The following is a 26,076-nucleotide window of genomic DNA, read 5'->3' as shown; positions in this document are numbered from 1 at the left end:
TCTCTCTCCTCCTCCCCTAAGGTAACCCACTCCATTTCCTCTAGGTAGTCTGTCAATAGATCTTCCGGATAATCTACCCTCGTACGATACAGCTCGGTATAGAAGGACTTCAACACATCCAGTATGTCCCCTGTTTCTCCAACCAGTGTTCCCTCTTTATCCTGCAATTGGTGGATGAACGCACCCTCCCGCTGAGGCCTAGCCATATTTGCCAACAATCTGCCCGTCATTTCCCCCTCCTCATAATATTTTTGCTGCAAAAACAACCTTTTATTAGCTGCCTGTTCCAGTTGATGTTCCTTTAGTAATTTTAGGGCTACCTTCCACTGGGCCTTCGTTTCTGCTGTATTATTAGCTACATGAGTCTCCTCGGATAATGTCACCCTTTCCAGCAGATGTTTTCCCACCTGTCGTGATCTATTTTTAATGGTCGTGATTTCCCGGATATACACCCCCCTGATATTCGCCTTCATAGCATCCCATAAGATATCTATAGGTACCGTACCTTTATTAAACTCAAAGTACTCCTTCAAGCTCGCAGTTATTATCTCCTCCCCCACTAGTCGTATCCAGAACGGATTTAGCCTCCAATGCAGTCTTAGCCCCCCTATCTGCGGACTAGTTCGAACTTTCAATATCATTGGGGAGTGATCAGACAGTGACCTTGGCAGATATTCCACCCCTTCCACACACTCAATCCCTAACCCGTTACTAAACATCAAATCTATTCTAGACAACGATCCATAAGTAGATGACACACAAGAATATTGCGTAGTAGAGGGCCACTTTGCCCGCCAAATATCCGTGTACCCCACCTCTATCATGTACTTCCCAAACCGCGTCAGAACAGCCTCACCTACCCCCCCCCTCTTTTGGAAATTTATCACGTCTTATATCCATTACATTGTTGAAGTCTCCCATAAGTATAGTCGGGACCATCAGCCAACTAGCCAGCCTTTCCAACACTTCTCTTATTGGAACCACCGAGTATGGGGGAGGCACATACAGTACCACAATTATACATTCCCAATTAAACAACTTACAATGTACCCCTACATATCTGCCCTCTCCATCTCTAAAGGAAGCCAAACAGCAAAAAGGTACATCCCTATGAACCAGGAGACTAACCCCCCTTGAATATGTGGAATGAAAGGAGTGAAAGCTGTGTCTAATCCACACCCTATGTGCCTGTTGCACAGTATCAGCGGTAAGATGCGTTTCCTGTAGTCCCATCACTCCAGCAGACTGCCCTTTCAGAAAGTCAAATATAGCTCGCCATTTTGCTGCCTCTCCCATACCTCTCACATTCCAAGACAAAAGATTTACCCTACCCCCCATCTATCCATTTTTTCTATCTGACAGAGGCCATTACCCTTGAATCCAGTGCCAATCAGAGCGTACTGCATTTCCAACTCCCTTTCCCTCCAAAACATTCTCCTCCCTCCACCCCCCTCCCTAGCCCGCCCAACATTCCAGAAACTTACCCTCCAAAGAGGGCCCGGGCTGGTGAAGAAATCTCCACCAATGTGACTGTTCAGCTTCCCATTTACACTGCAGAAACACATCTTTTCCCACAATATAAACCTGAGAACCACAAACCTCCCGCCACCTTACTACCATAGACATATAGCATTTTAGTGACTCCAACATCTTCAATTAACCTGACATCTCTGTCTTTCCTTCAGCATTATAAACCTAGAGGCTGCAGCCCCAAATTAGAACAGTAAATAAAATGCAGAAAAAACAATGCCTTATTCCCCTGTGCGGCGCATCCTCCTTTTTCATAGTAAGCAGAGTCCCCTCTTCAACCATCCACCTGAAAATCACGCAGCAGCTTCCTCTCGATTCTGACGAAGGCGATCCTCGTGACTGTCCAGCCATCTTAACGCATCTTTTGAGTTCTCAAAAAATTGTACGGATCCCAGCGCCGCAACTCGAAGTTTCGCCGGGTACAACATGGAGTATTGAACACGCAGATCCCTCAGTCGTCGTTTGATATCCAGAAATTGCATCCTTCTTTTCTGGACTTCTACAGAAAAATCCGGGTAAAATGACACTTTCACACCATTCACCCGTATATCCTGCTTTTCCCGGGCCTGGCGAAGAATTAAATCTCTGTCCTTATAATGAAGCAGCTTTACCAGCACAGGTCTTGGCGGCCGTCCAGGTGGACCCGGGCGAGTTAGTACTCTATGGGCTCTTTCCACCGCAAACAATGGTGTCAACGACTCCTTGCCAAACACCTCCAGTAGCCATTTTTCGAAATAGGAATCCGGATTGGACCCTTCCACTTTTTCGGGTATTCCCACCATCCGTACGTTATTGCGACGTAAACGGTTCTCCAGGTCATCCGTTTTAGATAACAGATAAGTAACATCCACAGCTACCGCGTTTACATTTCTCCTCATGGGCAGCATTCTGTCTTCCACATCACTGACTCTACCTTCCACCGCTGTTGTACGCTCCGACACCTTCTGCAGATCGTGCCGTATTATGGAAATATCCTCCTTTATTCCGCCCACCTGGCAAGTGAGTTTAGCTAGCGTGGCATTACATAGGCTTACCGCCGAAAAAACATCTGCCAACGTAGGCCCAGGCTTATTTGAATTGTGCGGGCCTCGATCCAGCCCTCCTCCTGAGCTGCCTGCAACATCTTCTCCATTCTCCTCCTCCTCCTCTGAGTCCACCTGTGCCCGCAGCGGTTCATATCTGGACCCGGAGCAGCCTGCCTGCTTTTTCCCTCCTCCTGTCATCTCTCCTCCAGCATCTGCCTTCACGGGTGTCTTTCTGGCAAAGCGCTCGTCGGGATGCCGCCGCCCCTCTCAAGTCTCTGCTCTTTGCCATCACGCACATGTCGGCGCCATCTTGTAATCCCAGCTCACCTTCCTCTGCCGCCTTAGACTTCCTTGAACGGGTCATTACAGCCTCCATAGTCTACAGAATAGTGTCACCAGGTTCTCCTCCTTCTCCCCTCTCTGCACAGGTATGTCTTTGTTAGAGGAATTTAGCCACAGGATGTGTTTCAGGATATCGGCAGCGGGAGCTCCGGTTCCTGCGTCTGCTCACATATGCCGCTAAGCCACGCCCCCAATTATATAACATTAATTAACTACTGACATTAACAGATATACTCTGTTCATATAAATATATATATTATTAATTCAAAAATATATGCGCTATTTTGATCTCATGTTTATATACTGCTCACTCTCTCTTTTTTAACATTCTTTGTACAACATAGGGAATTTTGTTAAAGACACACACGATCATGTTTAATACAGTCCAAATATATCATGTATTAGATATACATTATGAGAAATCACACAGCAAATTATTATATCATATTCTGGTGTTTGTTTTTCCCATGTTGTTTTTGTTTCAATTGTTTGTTGAACATCTGAGAAACTTTTTAATACAATGTGCGCTCTGGCTCTATTTATGTCTCACCAATTCAAGGTTAAACCAAATCATTAAGCTCCTTTGCTCTATATATTTTTAGATTTTATATAGTAAATGTTTGGGTGATATATACCAATCTCATCGGCCTTTATTATACATATATATATACACTCATATTTGACTTACCTGTATTACGGTCTTCATTAGGAGGGTCACTCCTCCTATTGTGTTTTCCTCCAATCACAAGAGTCCACGCATTGTCTTGTTCCAATTACCAACGGTGTATATATAAGAGCCGGGCACACACGGTCACTATGTTTTCTTTTGCCATGAATAAGAACACTGTACGTGTTCGAAACGCGTAGGCTCGGGCATTTGCCCACATCACTTACTACCTTGAGACTGCGTCTCTGTTCAAATTTTAAACAGTATTTTTCTTCAATAAAAGTGGGAATAGAACATCCCTTTCAAATCTACACAGCGCTGGATCATTCCTTTCTCTTTTCATGTAATTTATAACAATGGTTAAATACTGCATAAAAAAAAAAAAAAAAAAAACTATGCTGGAATTGCTGGTTTTTGGCCAACTTGCCTCCCAAAAAATAGGATAAAGTGATCAAAAAGTCGCATGTACCCCAAAACGGTACCAATAATAACTACAGCGTGTCCCGCTAAAAAACAGCCCTCATACCACTACGTCTATGAAAATATAAAATTAGTTAAGGCTCCAATAAGTCAGGAAAGAAAAATATGCAGTTGTGCAGGCCTGAGGGGAACATTTCTTCTGTTTCAAAAGTCGATTTATCAAGGCCCTAAAATAAGGGAACCAGGAAGGGTAGGACTTAAACATATCTGCTGGAAGCAAGGGTGCCCGTATCATACTAGGACAACACTTTCACAGCAAAATTCCCCAAGCTGCAAAGGTGCAGAGTGTGTACCAATAGGGGGATAAGAAAGGACATCATTTATCAGCGTGACACTGGCCTGTGTAGAAAGGATTGCTTCACAGCGTAACACACATCTATGGATTATTTAACGCCATTATTATACCACCTGACTACGACCCTGATGTACTCTGCCCAGCTTACATATGCCCCCACATTATAAACTAAAATACCAGTAAAACTCCAAACAAAGCTACTACGAAGCAAATCCATGCTCCAAAAGTCAAATGGTGCTCCCTCCCTTCTGAGCCCTACAGTGTGCCCAAACAGCAGTTTACATCCACATATATGGCATCGCCATACCCGGGAGAACCCTTTTAACAATTTTCCAGTGGCACAAGCTGGGCACAACGTATTTGCCACTGAAATAGTATATCTAGGGAAAAATTTTCATTTTTTACTTTGCACCATCCGCAGCGCAATCATTTATGGAAAAGACCTGTGGGGTGAAAGTGCTCACTACAACCCTTAATAAATGTCTTGAGGGGTGTAGTTTCAAAATGGGTTCACTTCTCAGGGGTTTCTTTTATTATTTCACATCAGAGCCCAGAAATTGTGAACCAATACTTTGTAAATCGCTAAATTAGGCCTCAACTTCGCATGGTACTCTTTCACTCCTGAGACTAGTTGAATGTCCAAGCAAAATATTAGGACCACATGTAGGGTGTTTCTAAAACCGGGAAACACCTCATAATAATTATAGAGCTGTCTTGTTATGGTGGCACGAGCTGGGCACCACATATTGGCATATTTGTGCAAAAAATCCCATTTTCACTCTGCAAAATCGAGTGCACACTGATTTCTGCAAAACACCTTTGGGGGTTAACATGCTCAGTACACTACTAGGTGAATACCCTGAGGGGTGTAGTTTCCAAAACGGGGTCAATTCTGGGGTTTTCCACTGTTTGGTCCCACAGGGGCTTTGCAAATGCGACCAGAAACCAATTCAGCAAAATCTGCACTCCAAAAGACAAATGGCGCTCCTTCCCTTCTGAGCCCTGTCATGCGTCTAAACAGCAGTTTATGACCACATATGGCGTATTGCTGTACTCGGGAGAAATTGCTATGCGGCTCTTTTTTTCCTTTATTTGATGAGAAAATAATTTTTTTTTAGCTAAAGCTACGTCTTATTGAAGAAAATAGATTTTTTTTTATTTTCACTGCTCAATCCTAATAAAATCTATGAAACACTTGTGGGTCAAAATGCTCACTACACCCATAGATAATTTCCTCAAGGGGTGTAGTTTCCAAAATGGTGTCACTTGTGGGGGGTTTCCACTGTTTGGTCCCCTCAGGGGCATTGCAATTGCGACATGGCCTCCGCAAACCATTCCTGCTAAAAACTTGAGCTCCAAAAGTCAAATTGCGCGCATTCCCTTCTAAGCCATGCCCTGTGTCCAAACAGCTGTTTATAAACACATGTGGGGTATTGTTTTACTCGGTAGAAGTTGCTTTACAAATGTTGTGCTTTTTCTCCTTTAGTCCTTGTGGAAATGAGAAAAAATTAGCTAAACCTACATTTTCTTTGAAAAAATGTCGATTTTCATTTTCACGGCCTATTCCAATAATTTCTGCAAAAACTTGTGGGGTCAAAATGCTCACCATACCCCTAGATAATTTCCTTGAGGGGTATAGTTTCCCAAATGGGGTCATTTTTGCGGATTTCCACTGTTTTGAACCGCAAGAGCTCTTCAAACCGGACGTGGTGCCTAAAATATATCCTAATAAAAATGAGGCCCCAAAATCCTCTAGGTGCTCCTTTCCTTCTGAGGCCTGTGTTTCAGTCCATTAGCACACTAGGGCCACATGTGGGATATTTCCTAAACCTGCAGAACCTGGTCAATAAATATTGAGTTGCGTTTCTCTGGTAAAACCTTCTGTGTAACAAAAAAAAAATGGATTAAAAATGAATTTCTGCCCAAAAAAAATTAAAAATGACATTTGTAAATTTTACCTTTACTTTGCTTTAATTCCTGTGAATCGTCTAAAGGGTTAAGAAACTTTCTAAATACTGTTTTGAATACTTTGAGGGGTGAAGTTTTAAAAATAGGGTGACTTATTGTGGGTTTCTAATATAGAAGGCCTTCAAAGTCCCTTCACCCTGTAAAAATAGCCTTTTGAAATTTTTTTGAAAATGTGAGAAATTGCTGCTTAACTCCTTTGACATACTTCGGGCAGGGGAAGTATGGAGCGGGCTCACGGAGTCCCCCAGGTCCGCCATCTTTTTGCACCTATTCTTAATAGATGCCTGCCAGAGAGACAATATACTGCAATACATAAGTCCTCTAGGGGGACTAATAAAACAAAAGTAAAAATGAGTAAAATAAAGTTGTTTTTTTTGTGTAAAATAAAATTTAAAAAAAAAAATTTTAAGTTAAAAAAACCCCCCTTTTCCCATTTTCCCCCTAGAGCATAGTAAAAAAAATAAAATAAACATAATTGGTAACGTTGCATCCGTAAAAGTCTGAACTATTACAATAGATCATTATTTAACCCGCACGGTCAACGCCGTAAAAAGAAAAAAAAATTGTAAACACCAGAATCTCTATTTTTTGGTCACCTAATCTCCCACATAAAATGAAATAAAAAGTGAGTCGCATGTACACCAAAATGGTATTATTAAAAACTACAGCTTAACCCGCAAAAAATAAGCCCTCATACCACTTAATCAACGGAAAAATACAAAACTTATGGCTCTCGGAATTTGGCGACACAAAAGAAATTTTCTTTTTTACACTTAGGTTTTTACTTGTAAAAGTAGTAAAATATAGAAAAAAACGATATACATTTGGTATTGCCGTAATCGTATTAACCCACAGAATAAAGTTAACATGTTGTTTTAATTGCACAGTGAATTCCGTAAAAACGGCGCGTAAAAAATCATGGAGGAATCACTGTTTTTTTCTTTGTTTACCCCACAAATAAATATTTTCCAGTTTCCTAGTACATTATATGGCAAAATAAATGGTGCTATGAAAAACTGCAACTCGTCCCGCAAAAATCAAGTCCTCATAGAAATATAGCGACAGAAAAATAAAAACGTTATGGCTTTTGGAATGTGGGGAGGAAAAAACGAAAATCTGAAAAAGGGCTGCGGCGGGAAGGGGTTAAGTTCTAAATCTTGTAACATCCTAGACAAATAAAAGGACGTTTAAAAAACCATGCCAAAAAACCATGCCAATCTAAAGTAGACATATGAGAGATGTTAATTATAAATGCCTGTCTTACAAGCAGACACATTTAAATGTAGAATTTTTTTTCACAAATACTGAATGTATCGAGCAAATTTTTACCATTAACAAAGTCCAACGTGTCACGAGAAAACAATCTCAGAATCGCTTGGATAGGTAACAGGATTCTAAAGTTATTACCACATATTGTGAAACATGTCGGATTTGAAAATAGAGGCCCTGTCAGAAAGGTCAAAAGTGGCCAATGTGGGAAGGGGTTAATGTCAGCACAGGATGGAATATACATAAGAGAAATACATGGTTAAACCAATGGAATAATTCCCCGTTTCTTCTATACATTGATGAATAGAAGTGTTTGTGTTAAGAAAAGGGGGCTTAAAGAGGCTCTGTCACCAGATTTTGCAACCCCTATCTGCTATTGCAGCAGATCGGCGCTGCAATGTAGATTACAGTAACGTTTTTATTTTTAAAAAACGAGCATTTTTGGCCAAGTTACGACCATTTTCGTATTTATGCAAATGAGGCTTGCAAAAGTACAACTGGGCGTGTTGAAAAGTAAAAGTACAACTGGGCGTGTATTATGTGCGTACATCGGGGCGTGTTTACTACTTTTACTAGCTGGGCGTTGTGTATAGAAGTATCATCCACTTCTCTTCAGAACGCCCAGCTTCTGGCAGTGCAGACACAGCCGTGTTCTCCAGAGATCACGCTGTGTCGTCACTCACAGGTCCTGCATCGTGTCGGACGAGCGAGGACACATCGGCACCAGATGATTCTGCAGCAGCATCGGCGTTTGCAGGTAAGTCGATGTAGCTACTTACCTGCAAATGCTGATGCTGCTGCAGAATCAACTGTAGCCTCTGGTGCCGACACGATGCAGGACCTGTGAGTGACGTCACAGATCTGCACTGCCAGAAGCTGGGCGTTCTGAAGAGAAGTGGATGATACTTCTCATCAGAAAGCCCAGCTAGTAAAAGTAGTAAACACGCCCCGATGTACGCACATAATACACGCCCAGTTGTACTTTTACTTTTCAACACGCCCAGTTGTACTTTTGCAAGCCTCATTTGCATAAATACGAAAATGGTCATAACTTGGCCAAAAATGCTCGTTTTTAAAAAATAAAAACGTTACTGTAATCTACATTGCAGCGCCTATCTGCTGCAATAGCAGATAGGGGTTGCAAAATCTGGTGACAGAGCCTCTTTAACCCCTTCCCTCTTTAGCCACTTTTGACCTTCCTGACCGAGCCTCATTTTTCAAATCTGACATGTGTCACTTTATGTGGTAATAACTCCGGAATGCTTTCACCTATCCAAGCGATTCTGAGATTATTTTCTCGTGACACATTAGACTTTAAGTTACTGGCAAAATTTGCTCGATATGTTCAGTATTTAATTGTGAAAAACACCAAAATTTAGCGAAAAATTGCAAAAATTTGAATTTTTCTCAATTTTAATGTATCTGCTTGTAAGACAGGCAGTTATACCACACAAAATTGTTGCTAATTAACATCCCCCATATGTCTACTTTAGATTGGCATCGTTTTTTGAACATCCTTTTATTTTTCTATGACGTTGCAAGGCTTAGAACTTCTGCAGCAATTTCTCACATTTTCAACAAAATTTCAAAAGGCCATTTTTACAGGGGCCAGTTCAGTTGTGAAGTAGCTTTGAGGGCCTTATATATTAGAAACCCCCAAAAAGTCACCCCATTTTAAAAACTTCACCCCTCAAAGTATTCAAAACAGCATTTAGAAAATGTCTTAACCCTTTACACATGTCACAGGAATTAAAGCAAAGTAGAGGTGAAATGTACAAATTTCATATATTTTTGCAGAAATAAATTTTTAGTACAATTTTTTTTATAACACAGAAGGTTTTACCAGAGAAATGCAACTCAATATTTGTTGCCCAGTTTCTGCAGTTTTAGGAAATATCCCACATGTGGCCGTAGCGTGCTACTGGACTGAAGCACCGGCCTCAGAAGCAAAGGAATACCTAGTGGATTTTGGGGCCTTATTTTTGTTAGAATAAATTTTAGGCACCATGTCAGGTTTGAAGGACTCTTGCGGTGCCAAAACAGTCAAAATCCCCCAAAAGTGACCCCATCTGGGAAACTAGACACCTCAAGGAAATTATCTAGGGGTACAGTGAGCATTTTGACCGCACAGGTTTTTTACAGAAATTATTGGAAGTAGGCCGTGAAAATTAAAATCAACATTTCTTCAAAGAAAATGTAGGTTTAGCGATTTTTTTTCTCATTTCCACAAGGACTAAAGGAGAAAAAGCACCGTAAAATTTGTAAAGCAATTTCTCCCGAGTAAAACAATACCCCACATGTGGTAATAAACGGTTGTTTGGAGACACGGCAGGGCTGAGAAGGGAAAGAGCGCTATTTGGCTTTTGGAGCACAAGTTTAGCAGGAATGGTTTGTGGAGGCCATGTCACATTTACGAAGTCCCTGAGGAGACAAAACAGTGGAAACCCCCCACAAGTGACCCCATTTTGGAGACTAAACACATTGAGGAAATTATCTAGGGGTATAGTGAGCGTTTTGACCCAACAGGTTTTTTACAGAAATTATTGGAAATAGGCCCTGAAAATGACAATCTAAATTTTTTCAAAGAAAATGTAGGTTTAGCTTATTTTTTCTCATTTCCACAAGGACTGAAGAAGAAAAAGCACCACAAAATTTGTACAGCAATTTCTCCCGAGTAAAACAATGCCCCACATGTGGTAATAAACGGCTGTTTGGAGACACGGCTTGGCTTAGAAGGGAGAGAGCGCTATTTGGCTTTTGGAGATCACATTGAGCAGGAATGGTTTGCGGCGGCCATGTCACATTTGCAAAGCCCCTGAGGGGAAAAAACAATGAAAACGCCCAAAAAGTGACACCATTTAGGAAACTACACCTCTTGAGGAATTCATCTAGTGGCGTAGTGAGCATTTTGACCCCACAGATGTTTCATAGAATTTATTAGAATTGGGCAGTTAAAATAAAAACAATCCTTTTTCTTCAATAAGACGTAGCTTTAGCGCAAATTTTTTCATTTTCGCAACAAATAAAGGAAAAAAAAGAACCCAACATTTGTAAAGCAATTTCTACCGAGTACGGCAATACCCCATATGTGGTCATAAACTGCTGTTTGGGCACACGGCAGGGCTCAGAAGGGAAGGACCGCCATTTGGAGTGCAGATGTTGCTGGATTGGTTTCTGGGCGCCTGTGGGCCCAAAACAGTGGAAACCCCCCAGAAGTGACCCAATTTTGGAAACTACACCCCTCAATGCATTTACCTAGGGGTGTAGTGAGCATGTTAACCCTGCAGGTGTTTTGTAGAAATTAGTGTGAACTCGATGTTGCAGAGTGAAAATTGGATTTTTTCCACAGATATGTGGACAATATGTGGTGCCCGGCTTGTGCCACCATAACAAGACAGCTCTCTAATTATTATGCTGGGTTTCCTGGTTTTAGAAACACCCTACATGTGGCCCTAATCTCTTGCCTGGACAGTCGACCAGGCTCAGGAGTGAAAGCGTACATGTAAAATTGAGGCCTAATTTGGCGATTTACAAAGTATTGGTTCACAACTGCAGAGGCTCAGATGTGAAATAATAAAAATAAACCCCTGGGAAGTGACCCCATTATGGAAACTGCACCCCTCAAGGCATTTATTAAGGGGTGTAGTGAGCATTTTCACCCCACAGGTCTTTTCCATAAATGAATGCGCTGTGGATGGTGCAAATTAAAAATTTATATTTTTCCCTAGATATGCCATTCAGTGGCAAATATGTCGTGCCCAGCTTATGCCACTGGAGACACACACCCCAAAAATTGCTAAAAGGGTTCTCCCGGGTATGACGGTGCCATATATGTGGAAGGAAACTGCTGTTTGGGCACGCTGTAGGGTTCAGATGGGAGGAAACGCCATTTGGCTTTTGGAGCGTGGATTTTGCTTGATAGTAGTTTTGTTTGGAGTCTTACTGGTTTTTCCGTTTATAATGTAGGGCATATGTAAGCCGGGCGGAGTATATAAGGGGCATAGTCAGGTGGTATAATAATGGGGTAAAAAAAAACAATAAAATAATCCATAGATGTGCGTTACGCTGTGACACAATCCTTTCTGCACAGGCCGGTGTCGCACTGATATATGGCGTCCTTTATTATCCCCCTTTTGGTCCACACTCCGCGCCTTTGTAGTTTGGGGAATTTTGCTAGGAAGTGTTGTCCTGGTATAATACGGGCACCGTCGCTTCCAGCGGATATGTTTGGGCTCTCCCCTTCCTGGTTCCCTAATTTTAGGTCCTTGATAAATCGCCTCTTCAAACAGAAGAAATGTTCCCCTTGGGCACAACTGCATATTTTTTTATTTCCTGACTTATTGGAGCCATAACTAATTTTATTTTTCATAGACGTAGCGGTATGAGGGCTGGTTTGTTGCGGGACGAGCTGTAGTTATTATTGGTACCATTTTGCGGTACATGCGACTATCCTATTTTTTGGATGCCAGGTAAACAAAAAAACGCAATTCTGGCACAGCTTTTTTTGGTTTTTTTTATACAGCTTTCACCACGCATTATAAACTACATGTTAACTTTATTCTGCGGGACAGTACGATTCCGGCGATACCTAATTTATAGCACTTTTTTATGTTTTACAACTTTTTGCACAATAAAATTACTTGTATTTTTTCTGTCGCCAAGTTGTGAGAACCATAACTTTTTAATTTTTTTGTCGACGGAGGTGTATGAGGGCTTGTTTTTTGCGGGACGAGCTATAGTTTTTATAGGTACCATTTTTGGATACGTGCGACTTTTTGATCACTTTTTATTCTAACATTTGTAGGGCAAAGTGACTAAAAAACAGAAACTCTGGTATCGTTTTTTACGTTTTTTTTTACGCTGTTCACCGCGTGCAATAAATAATATAATATTTTGATACCTCAGGTCGTTACGGTCGAGGCGATACCAAATACATATGGTTTATTATTATTTTTCAATAATAAAGGACTTGATAAGAGTAAAAGGGGGATTGTGTTTTATTTGATTACTTGAAACTTTTATTGTTTTCAAACTTTTATTATTTGCACTTTTTTTTACACTTTTTTATACTTTTTTTACACTTTTTCTCAAGTCCCACTAGGGGACTTGTAGGTCCAACGGTCAGATTTTTTTTTTTCTAATACATTGCACTACCTATGTAGTGCAATGTATTAGATCTGTCAGTCATTCACTGACAGCAAGCCGATTAGGCTTCGCCTCCCGGCGGGGCCTAAATCGGCTACCGTAATGGCAGAGCAGGAGACCATTGTGTCTCCTGTTGCCATAACAGCAGTCGCCAGTCCTGATTGCCTGTCAGGGCTGGCGATCTGCTAGTAACCGCTACGATGCAGCAATCGCTTTCGATTGCTGCATCGAAGGGGTTAATGGCAGGGATCGGAGCTAGCTCCGGTTCCTGCCGTTACAGGTGGAAGTCAGCTGTAACATACAGCTGACTTCCACCGCTGATGACGCCGGATCAGCTCCTGACCCGGCGCCATCTTGCCGGCAGCTACGGAAGCCGATCAGGCTCCGCCGCCGGGCGGATCTTGACCGGCTTCGGTGCTAGGCAGACCGGGAGGCCAGTATTAGGCCTCCGGTTGCCATTGCAGCCACCGGAACCCCGGCAATTTCATTACTGGGGTTCCGATGAGCTGCAAACACCTTAAGTGCAGCGATCGCGTTTGAGCGCTGCACTTAAGGGGTTAATGGCGGGGATCGAAGCTAATTTCGGTCCCCGCCGTTACAGCCGGATGTCAGCTGTAAGATACAGCTGAGATCCGGTGATGATGGCACCGGCTCAGCTTCTGAGCCGGTCCCAAACATTCGGCGTACATGTACGGCAAGATGCGGGAAGTCAATGCTTTCCATGACGTACATGTACGGCAAATGTCGGGAAGGGGTTAAAGAGAGTTTGTCACCAGAACTTTGTTTTGAACTTGCAGTATGCGAATATAGTTCATGCTAACCTGATTTGAAAAGTGTTTTCCTTTATCCCCAGGGTGCCTGCTTTGCATAAAATCACTCTTAAGTTTATGTAAATTAGCATTTCGGTGCAACGAGGGCGTGTCCGTTGCACCAAAATGCTAGCCCTGTTCAACCCCGCTCCCTCCCTGTTGCTGTGATTGACATGGGCCAGGCAGAATACTCGGCGAGTTCACGCCTGCCCCCGTAGTGAACACACGCACATTCCTACATCTTAGTCGGTGCATGTGCAGTATAAACAATATGTCAGTCATTGTAATCAGCAATACTGCGCATGCAGAAATGCGCGCACATTCACTGCACTACGGGGCCAGGCGTGAACTCGTCGAGTACGCTGCCTGGCCTATGTCAATCACAGCAAGCAGAAAAGGAGGAGGATTAAACAGGGCAATGACGCGCAAGCATTTTGGTACAACGGACATGCCCTCGTTGCACCGAATTTGCATAAACGAGTGTTTTTAATGCAAAGCAGGCACCCTGGGGAATAAGGAAAACACATTTAAAATCAGGTATCATGAACTATATTAAAGAGGCTCTGCCACCAGCTTATAAGTGCCCTATCTCCTACATAATCTGATCGGCGCTGTAATGTAGATAACAGTGGTATTTATTTTGAAAAACTATAATTTTTTACAATTTTATGAACAATTTTAGATTTATGCTAATTAGTTTCTTAATAGACAACTGGGCGCTGTAAAGAGAAGTGTATGACGCCGGCCAATCAGCGTCATACACTTGTCATTGTTCCAGCCCAGCGTGATTGTGCAGCGAAAGAAGCTGGGCTGGAACAATGAGAAGTGTATGACGCTGATTGGTCACTTCTCTTCTCTTGTACTATTTCAGAATTAACTGTACTTTGCCATCACCATAGATACCTGAGCTTTCTTCGTGTCACTGGGAAGTAGAAGACTACCAGTCTCCTTGTTGAATGTTCTTGTCTTCGTCTTTATAGGCTCGTTGCTCTCACGGTACAACTTTACAGGAGGTGGTTTGATCGCTTTTTGGATCAAGTTATACACTCCCACTGTAAGGCAAAGGTCATCATCCAGTTTCAAAGGGATTCTGCATGAAGTTAAAAAAAAACCAAAAAAAAAAAACATTAAAGTCAATGTGAACATAAATTAACCACTTAAAGGATCACTCCACTTTTTTTTCTTATTGCAGCCTCCATTTGTACATTGGTGTATCAGTGGGGTGCTGTGTGCAGAAATACTTACCGATCCACGGCATCTTGTAGTTTTTCGGGTCGAGCGCCGCTCACGTGATCTTCATTCTGACCTGGTCTGGAATCGCTGCTTTTCAGAAGACCGGAAGGAAGGCTCTCAATGCATTCCTATGGAGCCTCGTTCTGGCTCCCACAGGAATGCATTGAGAGCCTGAGTTCCGGTTTATTCAAAAGCACAGTGACTCCAGACAAGTCAGAGTGAAGACCACGTGTGCGGCGCTGGATCCGAAAAAGACAAGATGCGGGGATCGGTAAGTGTTTCTGCACACAGCACCCCACTGAAACACCAATGTAGAAATGGAGGGTGCAATAAAAAAAAATAGAGTGGAGTGCTTCTTTAACCCCTTCCCACTTTGGCCACTTTTGACCTTCTGAACAGAGCCTCATTTGTCAAATCTGACATGTTTCACTTTATGTGGTAGTAACTTCGGAATGCTTTCACCTATCCAAGCGATTCTGAGATTGTTTTCTCGTGACACATTGGACTTTATGTTACTGGCAAAAAAAATTCGGTTACATTCAGTATTTAATTGTGAAAAACACCAACATTTTGTGAAAAATTGCAAAAATTAGCATTTTCTAAATTTAAATGTATCTGCTTGTAAAACAGGCAGTTATACTATAAGAAATAGTTGCTAATTAACATCCCCCATATGTCTACTTTAGATCGGCATCGTTTTTTGAATATCGTTTTATTTTTCTAGGACGTTACAAGGCTTAGAACTTTAGCTGCAATTTCTCACATTTTCAAGAAAATTTCCAAAGGCAATTTTTACAGGGGCCAGTTCAGTTATGAAGTGGCTTTGAGGGCCTTAAATATTAGAAACCCCCCCCCAATAAGTCACCCCATTTTAAAAACTTCACCCCCCAAAGTATTAAAAACAGCATTTAGAAAGTTTAACCCTTTCAAGACCGAGCTCATTTTGACCTTCATGACCAGCCCCATTTTCTCAAATCTGACATGTGTCAATTTATGTGTTAATAACTCTGGAATGCTTTTACCTATCCAAGCGATTCTGAGATTGTTTTCTCGTGACATATTGTACTTTATGTTAGTGGAAAAATTTGGTCATTAAATTCATTGCTTATTTGTGAAAAACACCAAAATGTAGAGAAAATTTGAAAAAATTATGATTTTTCTCATTTTAAATGTATCTGCTTGTAAAGCAGATAGTAATACCACACAAAATAGTTACTATTTTATATATTCCATATGTCTACTTTATATTTGCATAGTTTTTTGAACATTATTTTATTTTTCTAGGACGTTACAACGTTTAGAACTTTAGCAGCAATTTCTCACATTTTCAAGAAAATTTCAAAAGGCTATTTTTACAGGGACCAGTTCAGTTCTGAAGTGGCTTTGAGGGCCTTATGTACTAGATAGACCCCATAAATCACCCCATATTAAAAACTGCACCCCTCAAAGTATTCAAAATAGCATTCAAAAAGTTTCTTAACCCATTAGGCGCTTCACAGGAATTAAAGCAAAGTAGAGGTGAAATGTACAAATGTTATTTTTTTTGCTGAAATTCATTTGTAATACATTTTTTTCTGTAACACAGAAGGTTTTACCCGAGAAATGCAACTCAATATTTATTGCCCAGATTGTGCAGTTTTTAGAAATATCCCACACGTGGCTCTAGTGTGATAATGGACTGAAACACAGGCCTCAGAAGCAAAGTAGCACCTAGTGGATTTTGGGGCCTCCTTTTTTTAGAATATATTTTAGGCACCATGTCAGGTGTGAAGAGGTCTTGTGGTACCTAAACAGTGGAAATCCCCCAAAAGTGAGACGGTTTTGGAAACTACACACCTCAAGGAATTTATCTAGGGGTACAGTTAGCATCTTGACCCCACAGGTATTTTGCTATATTTATTGGAGTTTGTCTGTGAAAGTGAAAATCTACTTTTTTTCTGAAAAAATATTTAAAAAAAATAATATTTGCAAGGAATAAAGATTAAAAAGCACCCCAGAACTTGTAAAGCTACTTCTCCCGATTACGCCAATACCCCATATGTGGTACTAAACTGCTGTTTGGACCCACGGCAGAGCTCAGAAGGGAAGGAGCGCCATTTGGATTTTGAAGCGCAGATTTTGCTGGATTGGTTTTCAGTGCCATGTCGCGTTTGCAATGCCCTGGAGTAAGCAAAACAGTGGAATCCCCCCAAAACTGACCCCATTTTGAAGACTACACCCCTCAAGGAATTGTTCTAGGGGTATAGTTAGCATTTTGACCCCACAGATTTTTTGCTGAATTTAGTGGAATTAGGCCGTGAATATGAAAATGATCATTTTTTCTGAAAAAACATAGAAATGTTTAATTTTTACAATGAATAAAGGAGAAAAATTACCCAAAAATTTGTAAAGCAATTTGTCCTGATTACAGCAATACGCCATATGTGGTAATAAACTGCTGTTTGGACCCACGGCAGGACTCAGGAGGGAAGGAACAATATTTGGCTTTTGGAGCTCAAATTTAGCTGGACTGGTTTTCGGGTGTCATGTCGCATATGCAAAGCCCCTGAGGTACCAAAACTGTGGAAACCTCCCAAAAGTCCCTTTAGGGGACTGGAACGACCGATCATTAGGTCGCTGGTACAATACACTGCAGTACTAATGTATTGAGGTATAATGTCATTTTACAGGCTCCTGTAACAGCGCGATCGCTGTTCCTGTCCGTTAGTCCCGGGAGTCAGCTCTAATACACAGCTGCAGAATATGGAGCGGGCGCAGCGCGTGAGCCCGCTCCATATATAACCCCTCGCACCACGACATGCTATTAAGTCGTGGTGCGCCAAGGCGTTAATGCGCAGCGGATGGTGCAAAGTGAAAATTAAAATTTTCCACTGATATGCCATTTTAATGCACAATATATTGTGCCCAGTTTGTGCCACTGAAGACAAATACCTCATACAATGTTGAGCGGGTTCTCCCGGATATAAAATGTCATATATGTGGACGTAAGCTGGTGTTTCGGCACGCTGTGGGGCTCAGAAGGGAGGGAACACCATTTGGCTTTTGGAGCGCAGATTTTGCTTGGTAACTGTTCTGTTTGGGGTTTTGCTGGTATTTCAGTTTATGATGTGGGGGTATGTGTAAATTGGGCAGAGTACATCAGGGCATAATAAGAGGGTATAATAATGGGGTACATAAATAATAATTCACAGATATGTGGCCGGTGTCACACTGATAAATGGCGCCCGATCCTATCCGCTTTTGGAACACTCTGCACATTTTGCATCGCCATATTCTGAGAGCCAGAACTTTTTTATTTTTTCTCCAACGGAGCTGTGTGAGGGCTTATTTGTTGCGGGACAATCTGTACTTTTCATTAGTACCATTTTAGGGTACATGTGATTTTTTTTTATCACTTTTTATTAGATTTTTTTTGGAAGCAAAGTGACAAAGAAACATAAATTCTGACAATGTTTTTTGTATTTATTTTTTTTTACAGTATTCACCGTGCAGTATAAATGACATTTTACTTTATTCTGCGGGTCGGTACGATTACGGCGATACCATATGTATATAGGTTTTTTATGTTTTGTGGCGATTGCGCAATAAAATCACTTTTCGATAAAATTATTTATTTTCTGTGTCACCATATTCCGAGAGCCATAATTTTATATTTTTCCGTCAAAAAAGCGGTGTAAGGGCTTGTTTTTTGCGGGACGGGTTGTAGTTTTTATTGGTACTATTTTGGGGTACATGCGATTTTTTGATCACATTTTATTCTATATTTTTGGAGGGTTGATGACCAACAAAAAAGTGATTCTGACATTGTTTTTTAATTATTTTTTTTCACCGTGCGGGAAAAATAATTTTATAGTTTGGGTCGTTACGAACGCGGTGATACCAAATATGTGTACTTTTTTTTAACATTTTCATTTTTTTCCTATATTATCTTTGCGATATTATGTTCACTCCTTATGTACTCCACTACCTATCTAAGTCTTGGCTTCACATGGCATCTATGCATGCTCCAAAAATTATTTCTAGATCACTGTTATTATTTAGAGCTATGTTTCCTCTTGGCACCTGTTTCTCATATAGCAGCAGTACTGGCCCTTTTTGTCTAAGTCTGTATGATCCTACGTTATACAGTAAAATGTATCTATGTATATTACCTCCTGTGAAAGTGATTAGAATATGTTTAAAAGATAACATTTTGCATGGACTCCATCTTGTATGGTAGGCGTCCATTTTGGATCATTGGAATCCATCTTTTGGCCTGAAGGAGCCATCTTGAGATTAATAAGTAAAAAAAAGTAATATGTCAGCAGATGTCCTGAAGCAATTCTGTTATATGTTCTTGAATTGAATGTTTTATTACTCTTCTAAGGAGAAGATCAAATAGCCTTGGTGGAATGGACAATGACTGCTTACCATAGGTCAGCCTTGGAGAAGCTCTCTGTTTAAATGATTTAAACTTATCTGCAGTCTCCATTCTCTAGTGAGATAAGAAGTAGACACATTAACTTGTGTATCTGAAATGTGTGTCTTCTCCATGGGACAAGGTTCAGGCCACCTGGGGCTTGGAAGGTGAAGAATTAGTATAATGCATTGAAATATTCTCATTGGCTGAATCAGAGTCATTATCATATTGTAGATGATTGGCTGAAACCAAAGCCTACACCTTTCCTGTCATTATACTTATATACTTGTTTGGATCAATAAAGATCAGAAAAGGATTTTGAGCATACAAGCATGGTCTCTTGTGTCATCCTTTCTCTCAATATATCTAATACCTATGATTTGGAAACTGGATAAATCACTGGAGGGCGGGTATCGGTTGACATACCCATTACAAATTTCAGTCTAATATATTTTGGCCCATGATTGCGTTAACACCTCCTTAATGGAATTTACTCAAACAGGATCCATACGATCTCCTTTAAATCTAGACACGCCACTTGCTGCTCCGTGGCTTGCATCATGCACTCGTTTGTAATATGACGATTTCCTGGACACTTGGTGCTCCATTCTGTTCTTGTTTTAATTTATTGTATGCATTTCTATCTTTTTTAGATAGTGTCTGTATATGTATATAATTGGAAATTATGAATGTACTAGATCCTAATTATGTATATGGAATTTGCCTATGTATGTCTATATCACCTGTATAGATCTCCCTTAGTGCCTGATGAAAGTCGCACGACCGAAACGTTACACTTAAGCCACTGGCATCAGAGAAAATCAAAATGTAAAAAAATATTTCACTTTTCCAAGAGTGTGCAGAATACTTCTTTCACATGCTTCCAAACATCTGACCATTGATTTCAATGCGAAAAACGCAGTTTCGTTCCAACGGGGCTTTTTTTACGCGGCCGTTTGAAAAAAATAACAAAAAACAGCGTGCAAAAAAAACAGCCCGTAAACATAAGTGCACGTCATTTCTTGAGACATTTTTGGAGTGGTCAATAGAAAAACAGCTTCAAAAACAGCCGCAAAAAAAGCTTGATGCATAAAAAAATGGCTGAAAATTTCCTTTGAAAACCGCTCCATATTTTATAGCCGTTTTTTGTTTAGCATATGAACATAACCTTAGGGTCAGTTCACACGGCAGATTTTGCTCGGTGGGTCCCGTCACTGTGGAATTATTCCTGCTGTAGGCAGAAAGATTCTTCCTACCGTTCCCTTCAATGGGAGGTTCGGCAATCAGCAAGCGGGAACCAGAAGTGTTTCCTATTGAAATGCATGGGAGGCAGAATTTAGATGGATTCTCAGCTACACAGCTCATTACTGCTGTATAATCTCCATGTTGCTGCTGTCTCATGATACAGACAGTAGAAGGGGAGAATCCTGCTCTATGTATGCAGGATATAGAAGACATGATAGAACTTAGGCTCTGCCCACTATCTCTCGGAAAACTGAGAATTAGATAGAGCCTGCAGAGGAGAAAACGGCTAAAAAAAAATGCCATATACATGTCATATAATGGCCAGAAATAGTATTCCTCATGTACACATGTCATCTGAAAAGTTAGGTACCTTTTAAATGATACTCTATTAGCTGTGAATGTTTCGTATGTAAAAAGTGCTTTCAGTGTGAATTTAACTAAATTAATTCAAAAGAAAAAGGAGCATTTCCCAAATGGCCTCCCGTTTTTTTCTGACAGAATTCCATCCCAATTTTGGCTCATATGGACTTTTCAGAGGTATAAAGCCAAACTGTAGAATTGTTTTGTTAGGAAATGAAATTTTCCTCTCACATCCTCCTTCCTACAAGTGAGAGGCACAGGGTCAGCTAAAACAGCTACCCACTCGGATAACCGCTAAACAACCCCCAAATCTCATCTTGTATGTTCACACGTCACATGTTTGAAGCAAAAACATACGAGGCCGATTTCAAGAGCAAACAGTCTCTGAATCCAGGCGTATTTGGAGTAGATTTAAGAAGTATTTTTATTTTTGAAGCGTTTTTTTAAAGCGATTTTCAAGCGTATTTTGAGGTGTATTTTTTTGTAGTGCGAATAGAAAAAAAATCATCTTATAAAACGCTTCAAGAAGTGACATTTCACTTTTTTTACAAGGTGTATTTTTACAAGGAGTTTATTTTTTTAAATTCAGCAGTGTAAAAATACGCCTTATATGACACTATTTTTATAGCTTTTATATAGTTTTAAGTAATAAAAACAAAAATCGCCTTTTTTTCCCATTATCACTACCGTTATAAATGGGGAAAAATGTTTTAAATAAATTGTACATGGTATCACCGCGTCCTTAGGGCTCGTCCACACACAGCGGAATGGCTGCGTTTTTTCCATCTGGAATAGTGGACGGAAAAAAACGCAGCAGAACACTGTAGAAGCATAGTGGATGAGATTTAACAAAATAATGCATAAAAATTCTGACCCCAAATTGACCTGCAGTGCGTAATTTTCGGTACGCAGCATGTCAATTCTTGCTGCGGAAAGCGGACTGAATTACTGCCTTTTTCAGAGTAGATATCACCATCTCCCAGCATAGAGAAAAAGGTAGCAAAATACACACCATTTTCTGCCGTAAAAACCACAGCAGAAATTCTGAACATTTCAATCGAATTGCTGCAGAAATTTTCTGCAGCAATTCTGTTGTGTGTGGACAAACCCTTAACCACCTGAACTATGAAAATATCACGTTATGTATCCTGCACGGTGAACACGGTTACAAAAAAAAGATGACAGAATTGATTATTTTTGGTCAAATAAAAAGCAACAAAAAGTGTTCCAAAAATGGTACCAATAAATACTGCCGCTTGTACTGTTGTAACTTTTATTTTTGCGTCCACATAGCTGTATAAGTTCTTGTTTTTGTGGGACAAGTTGTATTTTTTAATAGCACCTTGGGGTACATAAAATTTATTGATTAACTTTTATTAACTTTTGGGGGGGGGGGTATATAAAAAAAAAACTGCAATTTCGCAACACTTTTTTGCTCCCTAAATTTACGCCGTTTACTGTATGGTATAAATAACACAATAACTTTATCCAGCGGGTTGTTATGATTGCAACGATACCAAATATACATAGGTTTTGTATGTTTACTACTTTTACACAGTAAAAATACTTTTTTCAAAATGATTTGTTTTTGTGTCTCCACATTTCAAGAGCCATAACTTTTATTTTTCCGCTGATGTAGGTGTAGGGGGGCTTTTTTTTGCGGGGCAACTTGTAGTTTTTATTGGTACCATTTTGGAGTAAACGCGACTTTTTGATCACTTTTTTTATGCAGGATTCACAGAAAACAGCAATTTTTAGTTCTTTTTTATTATTTTTTTTACGGGGTTCACCATGCGGTTAATGTAATAACACCGACACCCTGCGATCACACGAAGGATGCCGGTGGGGTGGGAGAGTGAGCTAATGCGGCGCTCGCTATTGAGCGCCGTATCTAAGGGGTTAAACTAGATACGGATATCGTTCTCGTCCATTTGAGCAGGGCTGCTCCCAGCCCTAAACTACCGGAGGTTGCTGAGAGCAGGGAGATTTAACGACTCCCTGCTCTGTTTATTTATTCCGATGCAGCGCCGTGAAAAGGCATATGCATCGGAATAAAGCCTATTAAAGACCCCCGGGAAAACGCGTATTGGAGGTCACTAACGGATTGATAAAAAAGGTTTTTTTATGGTGTAAAAGTAGTCAAAAACACACACAAAAAAAACGATATACATTTTCTATCGATGTAATTTTAATGACCCACAGAATAAAGTTAAGATGTCCTATATACCGCACGATGAATGCCGTAAAAACAAAACCCTCAAAATACTATTGTGGAATTGCGTTTTTTTTCTCATAATTTCACCCCCAAAATACATTATATGTACCCCAAAAAATGATGGCATTAAAAAAAAATAACCCGTCCCGCAAAAAAATAAGGCCCCATACAGATAGTTTGACGGAAAAATTAAAACGTTATGCAGGGGCATAGCTACGGGGGGAAGGCGGGGCATGTGCCCCAGGTGCAACCCGGTGGTAGGGAAGGGGGGGGCGCTGAAGAGCAGCTGATCGCTGCTGATAGGCGCCCTGTATGTCAGACACCTGCAGCAGCTTAGGAAGAGCCAGGCAATTACGGCGTTCTGACTGGGGTTTGTGACGGCCAGGGAGTGGACCAGTCCAGTCACCTTACCTGTCACCTGACCTCACGTCAGTGACATGAGGTCAGATGACTCATGTCAGGGGACAGGTCCACTCCCGTGCTGCAGCCTCCCAGCATCTGCCTCTACTCTGTGCTCTGCGAGAAGCAGAGAGGAAGCTCCGCCCACAGCCCGTCCTGACCTGTGATGCGGTCAGCAAGGAGACATGTGTCTGTGTGTGTAGTGTGTATACAGTGTGTGTGTGTGTGTGTGTGTGTCTGTGTCTCTGCATGTGTTTGTCTCTTACATCTACTACCTTATCTGTACTCAGAGAGTTATCACTGTGTTATCTGTGGTGTTACATAGGACTGCAGGTAACATCTACTACATTATCTGTACTGTGTAGCAGAGCTGAGATTGTAATTTAGCACAATGTGTTATCTGTGGTGTTACATAGGACTGCAGGCAACAGCTACTACATTATCTGTAATCAGAGTTATCACTGTGTTATCTGTGGTGTTACATAGGAATGCAGGTAACACTACTATCTGTATTTCAAGAGTTATCACTGTGTTATCTGTGGTGTTACATAGGAATGCAGGTAACACTACTATCTGTATTTCAAGAGTTATCACTGTGTTATCTGTGGTGTTACATAGTACTGCAGGTAACATCTACATTATCTGTGCTGTGTACATATGTGCCTGTGTGGGTATATATGGGTCTGTTTTGTGCCTTTTATGTATTTGTATATGTTCCTGTCTGTGTATTTATCTGCCGGTGTGTGTGTGTGTGTGTGTGTGTGTGTGTGTGTGTGTATATGTGTGTGTGTATGTCTATATATTTACCTGTATGTATGTATGTATTCCAGAATGTGTGTATGTATATTTGCCTGTATGTCTAAATATCTGTCTTCATGTATGTACAGTATATATGTTCCAGCGTGTCCATATATTTGGTTAATTTTTGGTTTGTGTAGGGGCGACAATAGAGAGTCCCGCACAGGGCGCCCTCCAAGCTAAGGCCGGCCCTGGCTGTCACCAACCCTAGTCAGAAGGAACTCCGCCGCTGCCTGCGCCGCATGACCTCCTCGGCTTCTCCGGTAAGTCACACCAGGCAGAGCGGAGAGTGGTAGCGGTAGGCTACCGCTCACCGCTCTGTCCACAGTGTGGCGCTAAGTACAAGGGGTGGGAGTGTGGCGCTATTTAAAAGGGGGGGAATGGTGCACTATTTACAAGGGGGGGGAGTGTGGCGCTATTTACAAAGGGGCAGCGGGCTGTGTGTGGCACTATCTACTAGGGGGGCTGTGTGTGGCACTATCTACAGAGGGCTGTGTGTGGCCTCTAATTTATTTTCTTTTAACCCCTTAGTGACCACTAATACGCCTTTTTACGTCGGTCACTAATGGGCTTTAGGCTAGGCTGACGCCTTTTCACGTCAGCCTAGTCTAAGTCCTGCACGGGTCTCCCGTGCAGGCAGGAGCCGGGGCTCTGCTGTCTGATGACAGCTGAGCTCCTGCTCCAACGCCCGCGATCGAAGTTTACTTCAATCGCGGCCGTTTAACCCGTTAAATGCCGCCGTCAATAGCGACCGCGGCATTTAACTTTGTTTACAGAGGGAGTGCGCTCCCTCTGTCACCCATCGGCGGCCCGCGAATGAAATCGCGGGTCTCCGATGGGGTGTCATGGCAGCCGGGGGCTTGATAAAAGCCCCCAGGTCTGCCCTGGACATATTCCTGTTAGGACGCACCGGAGGCACGTCCTAACAGATTGCCTGTCAGATTTACACTGACAGGCAATAATGCTCTGGTATACGGAGTATACCATAGCATTATAGCAGCGATCGGAACATCGCACAGTAAAGTCCCCTAGTGGGACTAATAAAATAAGTCACCAATGTGAAATAAAGATTATTAATAAAAAGTACAGTAAAAAAAGAAATAAAACCATTTTTTTCCATAAAAAGTGGTTTTATTTAGTAAAAAAAAAAAAAAGTACACATATGTGGTATCGCCGCGACCGTAATGACTCCATTAATAAAGTTAATATGTAATTTAAACCGCAAAGTGAACACCGTAAAAAAAAAACGCAAAAAACCGTGGCAAAATTGCAATTTTTTTCCATTGCCCCCCAAAAAAGTCATAATAAAAATGAATCAATAAGTCCCATGCACCCCAAAACAGTAACATTCAAAACTACGTCTCGTCCCGCAGAAAACAAGCCCAAAAAATAACTACATTGATGGAAAAATAAAAAAATTACGGCTCTTGGAAAGCGACGATGCAAAAGCAAATAATTTTAGTTCAAAAGTGTTTTTATTGTGCAAAAGTCGTAAAACATAAAAAAACCTCTACATATGTGGTATCGCCGTAATCGTACCGACCCATAGAATAAAGGTAACATGTTATTTACGTCGCATAGTGAACGGCGTCAATTTAAAAACTCATAGAACAATGGCGGAATTTCAGGTTTTTTTTATAATCCCCGCAAAAAGGTTAATAAAAGTGAATATAAAAATTATATGTACCCAAAAATGGTGCCATTAAAAAGCACAACTAATCCCGCAAAAAACAAGTCCTCATACAGCTATGTAGACGAAAAAATAAAAACGTTATAGCTCTTTGAATGCGACTATAGAAAAACTAATAAAATAGCTTGGTCATTAGGGCCTAAAATGGGCTGGTCACTAAGGGGTTAATTTATTTTTATGTTAATTACATTATAGAACTAAATCGCT

General features: G+C 41.0%; 1 protein-coding gene across 3 annotated transcripts in view; it reads right to left on the bottom strand.

Moving 5' to 3' along the window:
• The window catches only part of XRCC6 (X-ray repair cross complementing 6), a 228,146-nt gene that overhangs the window by 132,416 nt on the left and 69,654 nt on the right, over nucleotides 1–26,076 (bottom strand). For all 3 annotated transcript variants that reach the window (XM_075833597.1, XM_075833595.1, XM_075833596.1), the window contains one exon: nucleotides 14,434–14,620. In XM_075833597.1, the coding sequence (XP_075689712.1) occupies nucleotides 14,434–14,620 (187 nt within the window). The remainder of the gene's footprint in view (nucleotides 1–14,433; nucleotides 14,621–26,076) is intronic.

The sequence above is a fragment of the Rhinoderma darwinii genome, chromosome 7 (assembly GCF_050947455.1).
Source record: "Rhinoderma darwinii isolate aRhiDar2 chromosome 7, aRhiDar2.hap1, whole genome shotgun sequence".
Classification (NCBI taxonomy): Eukaryota; Metazoa; Chordata; class Amphibia; order Anura; family Rhinodermatidae; genus Rhinoderma; species Rhinoderma darwinii.
Note: the sequence above shows the minus strand (reverse complement) of the source record. Positions and strands in the feature narration are given on the sequence as shown.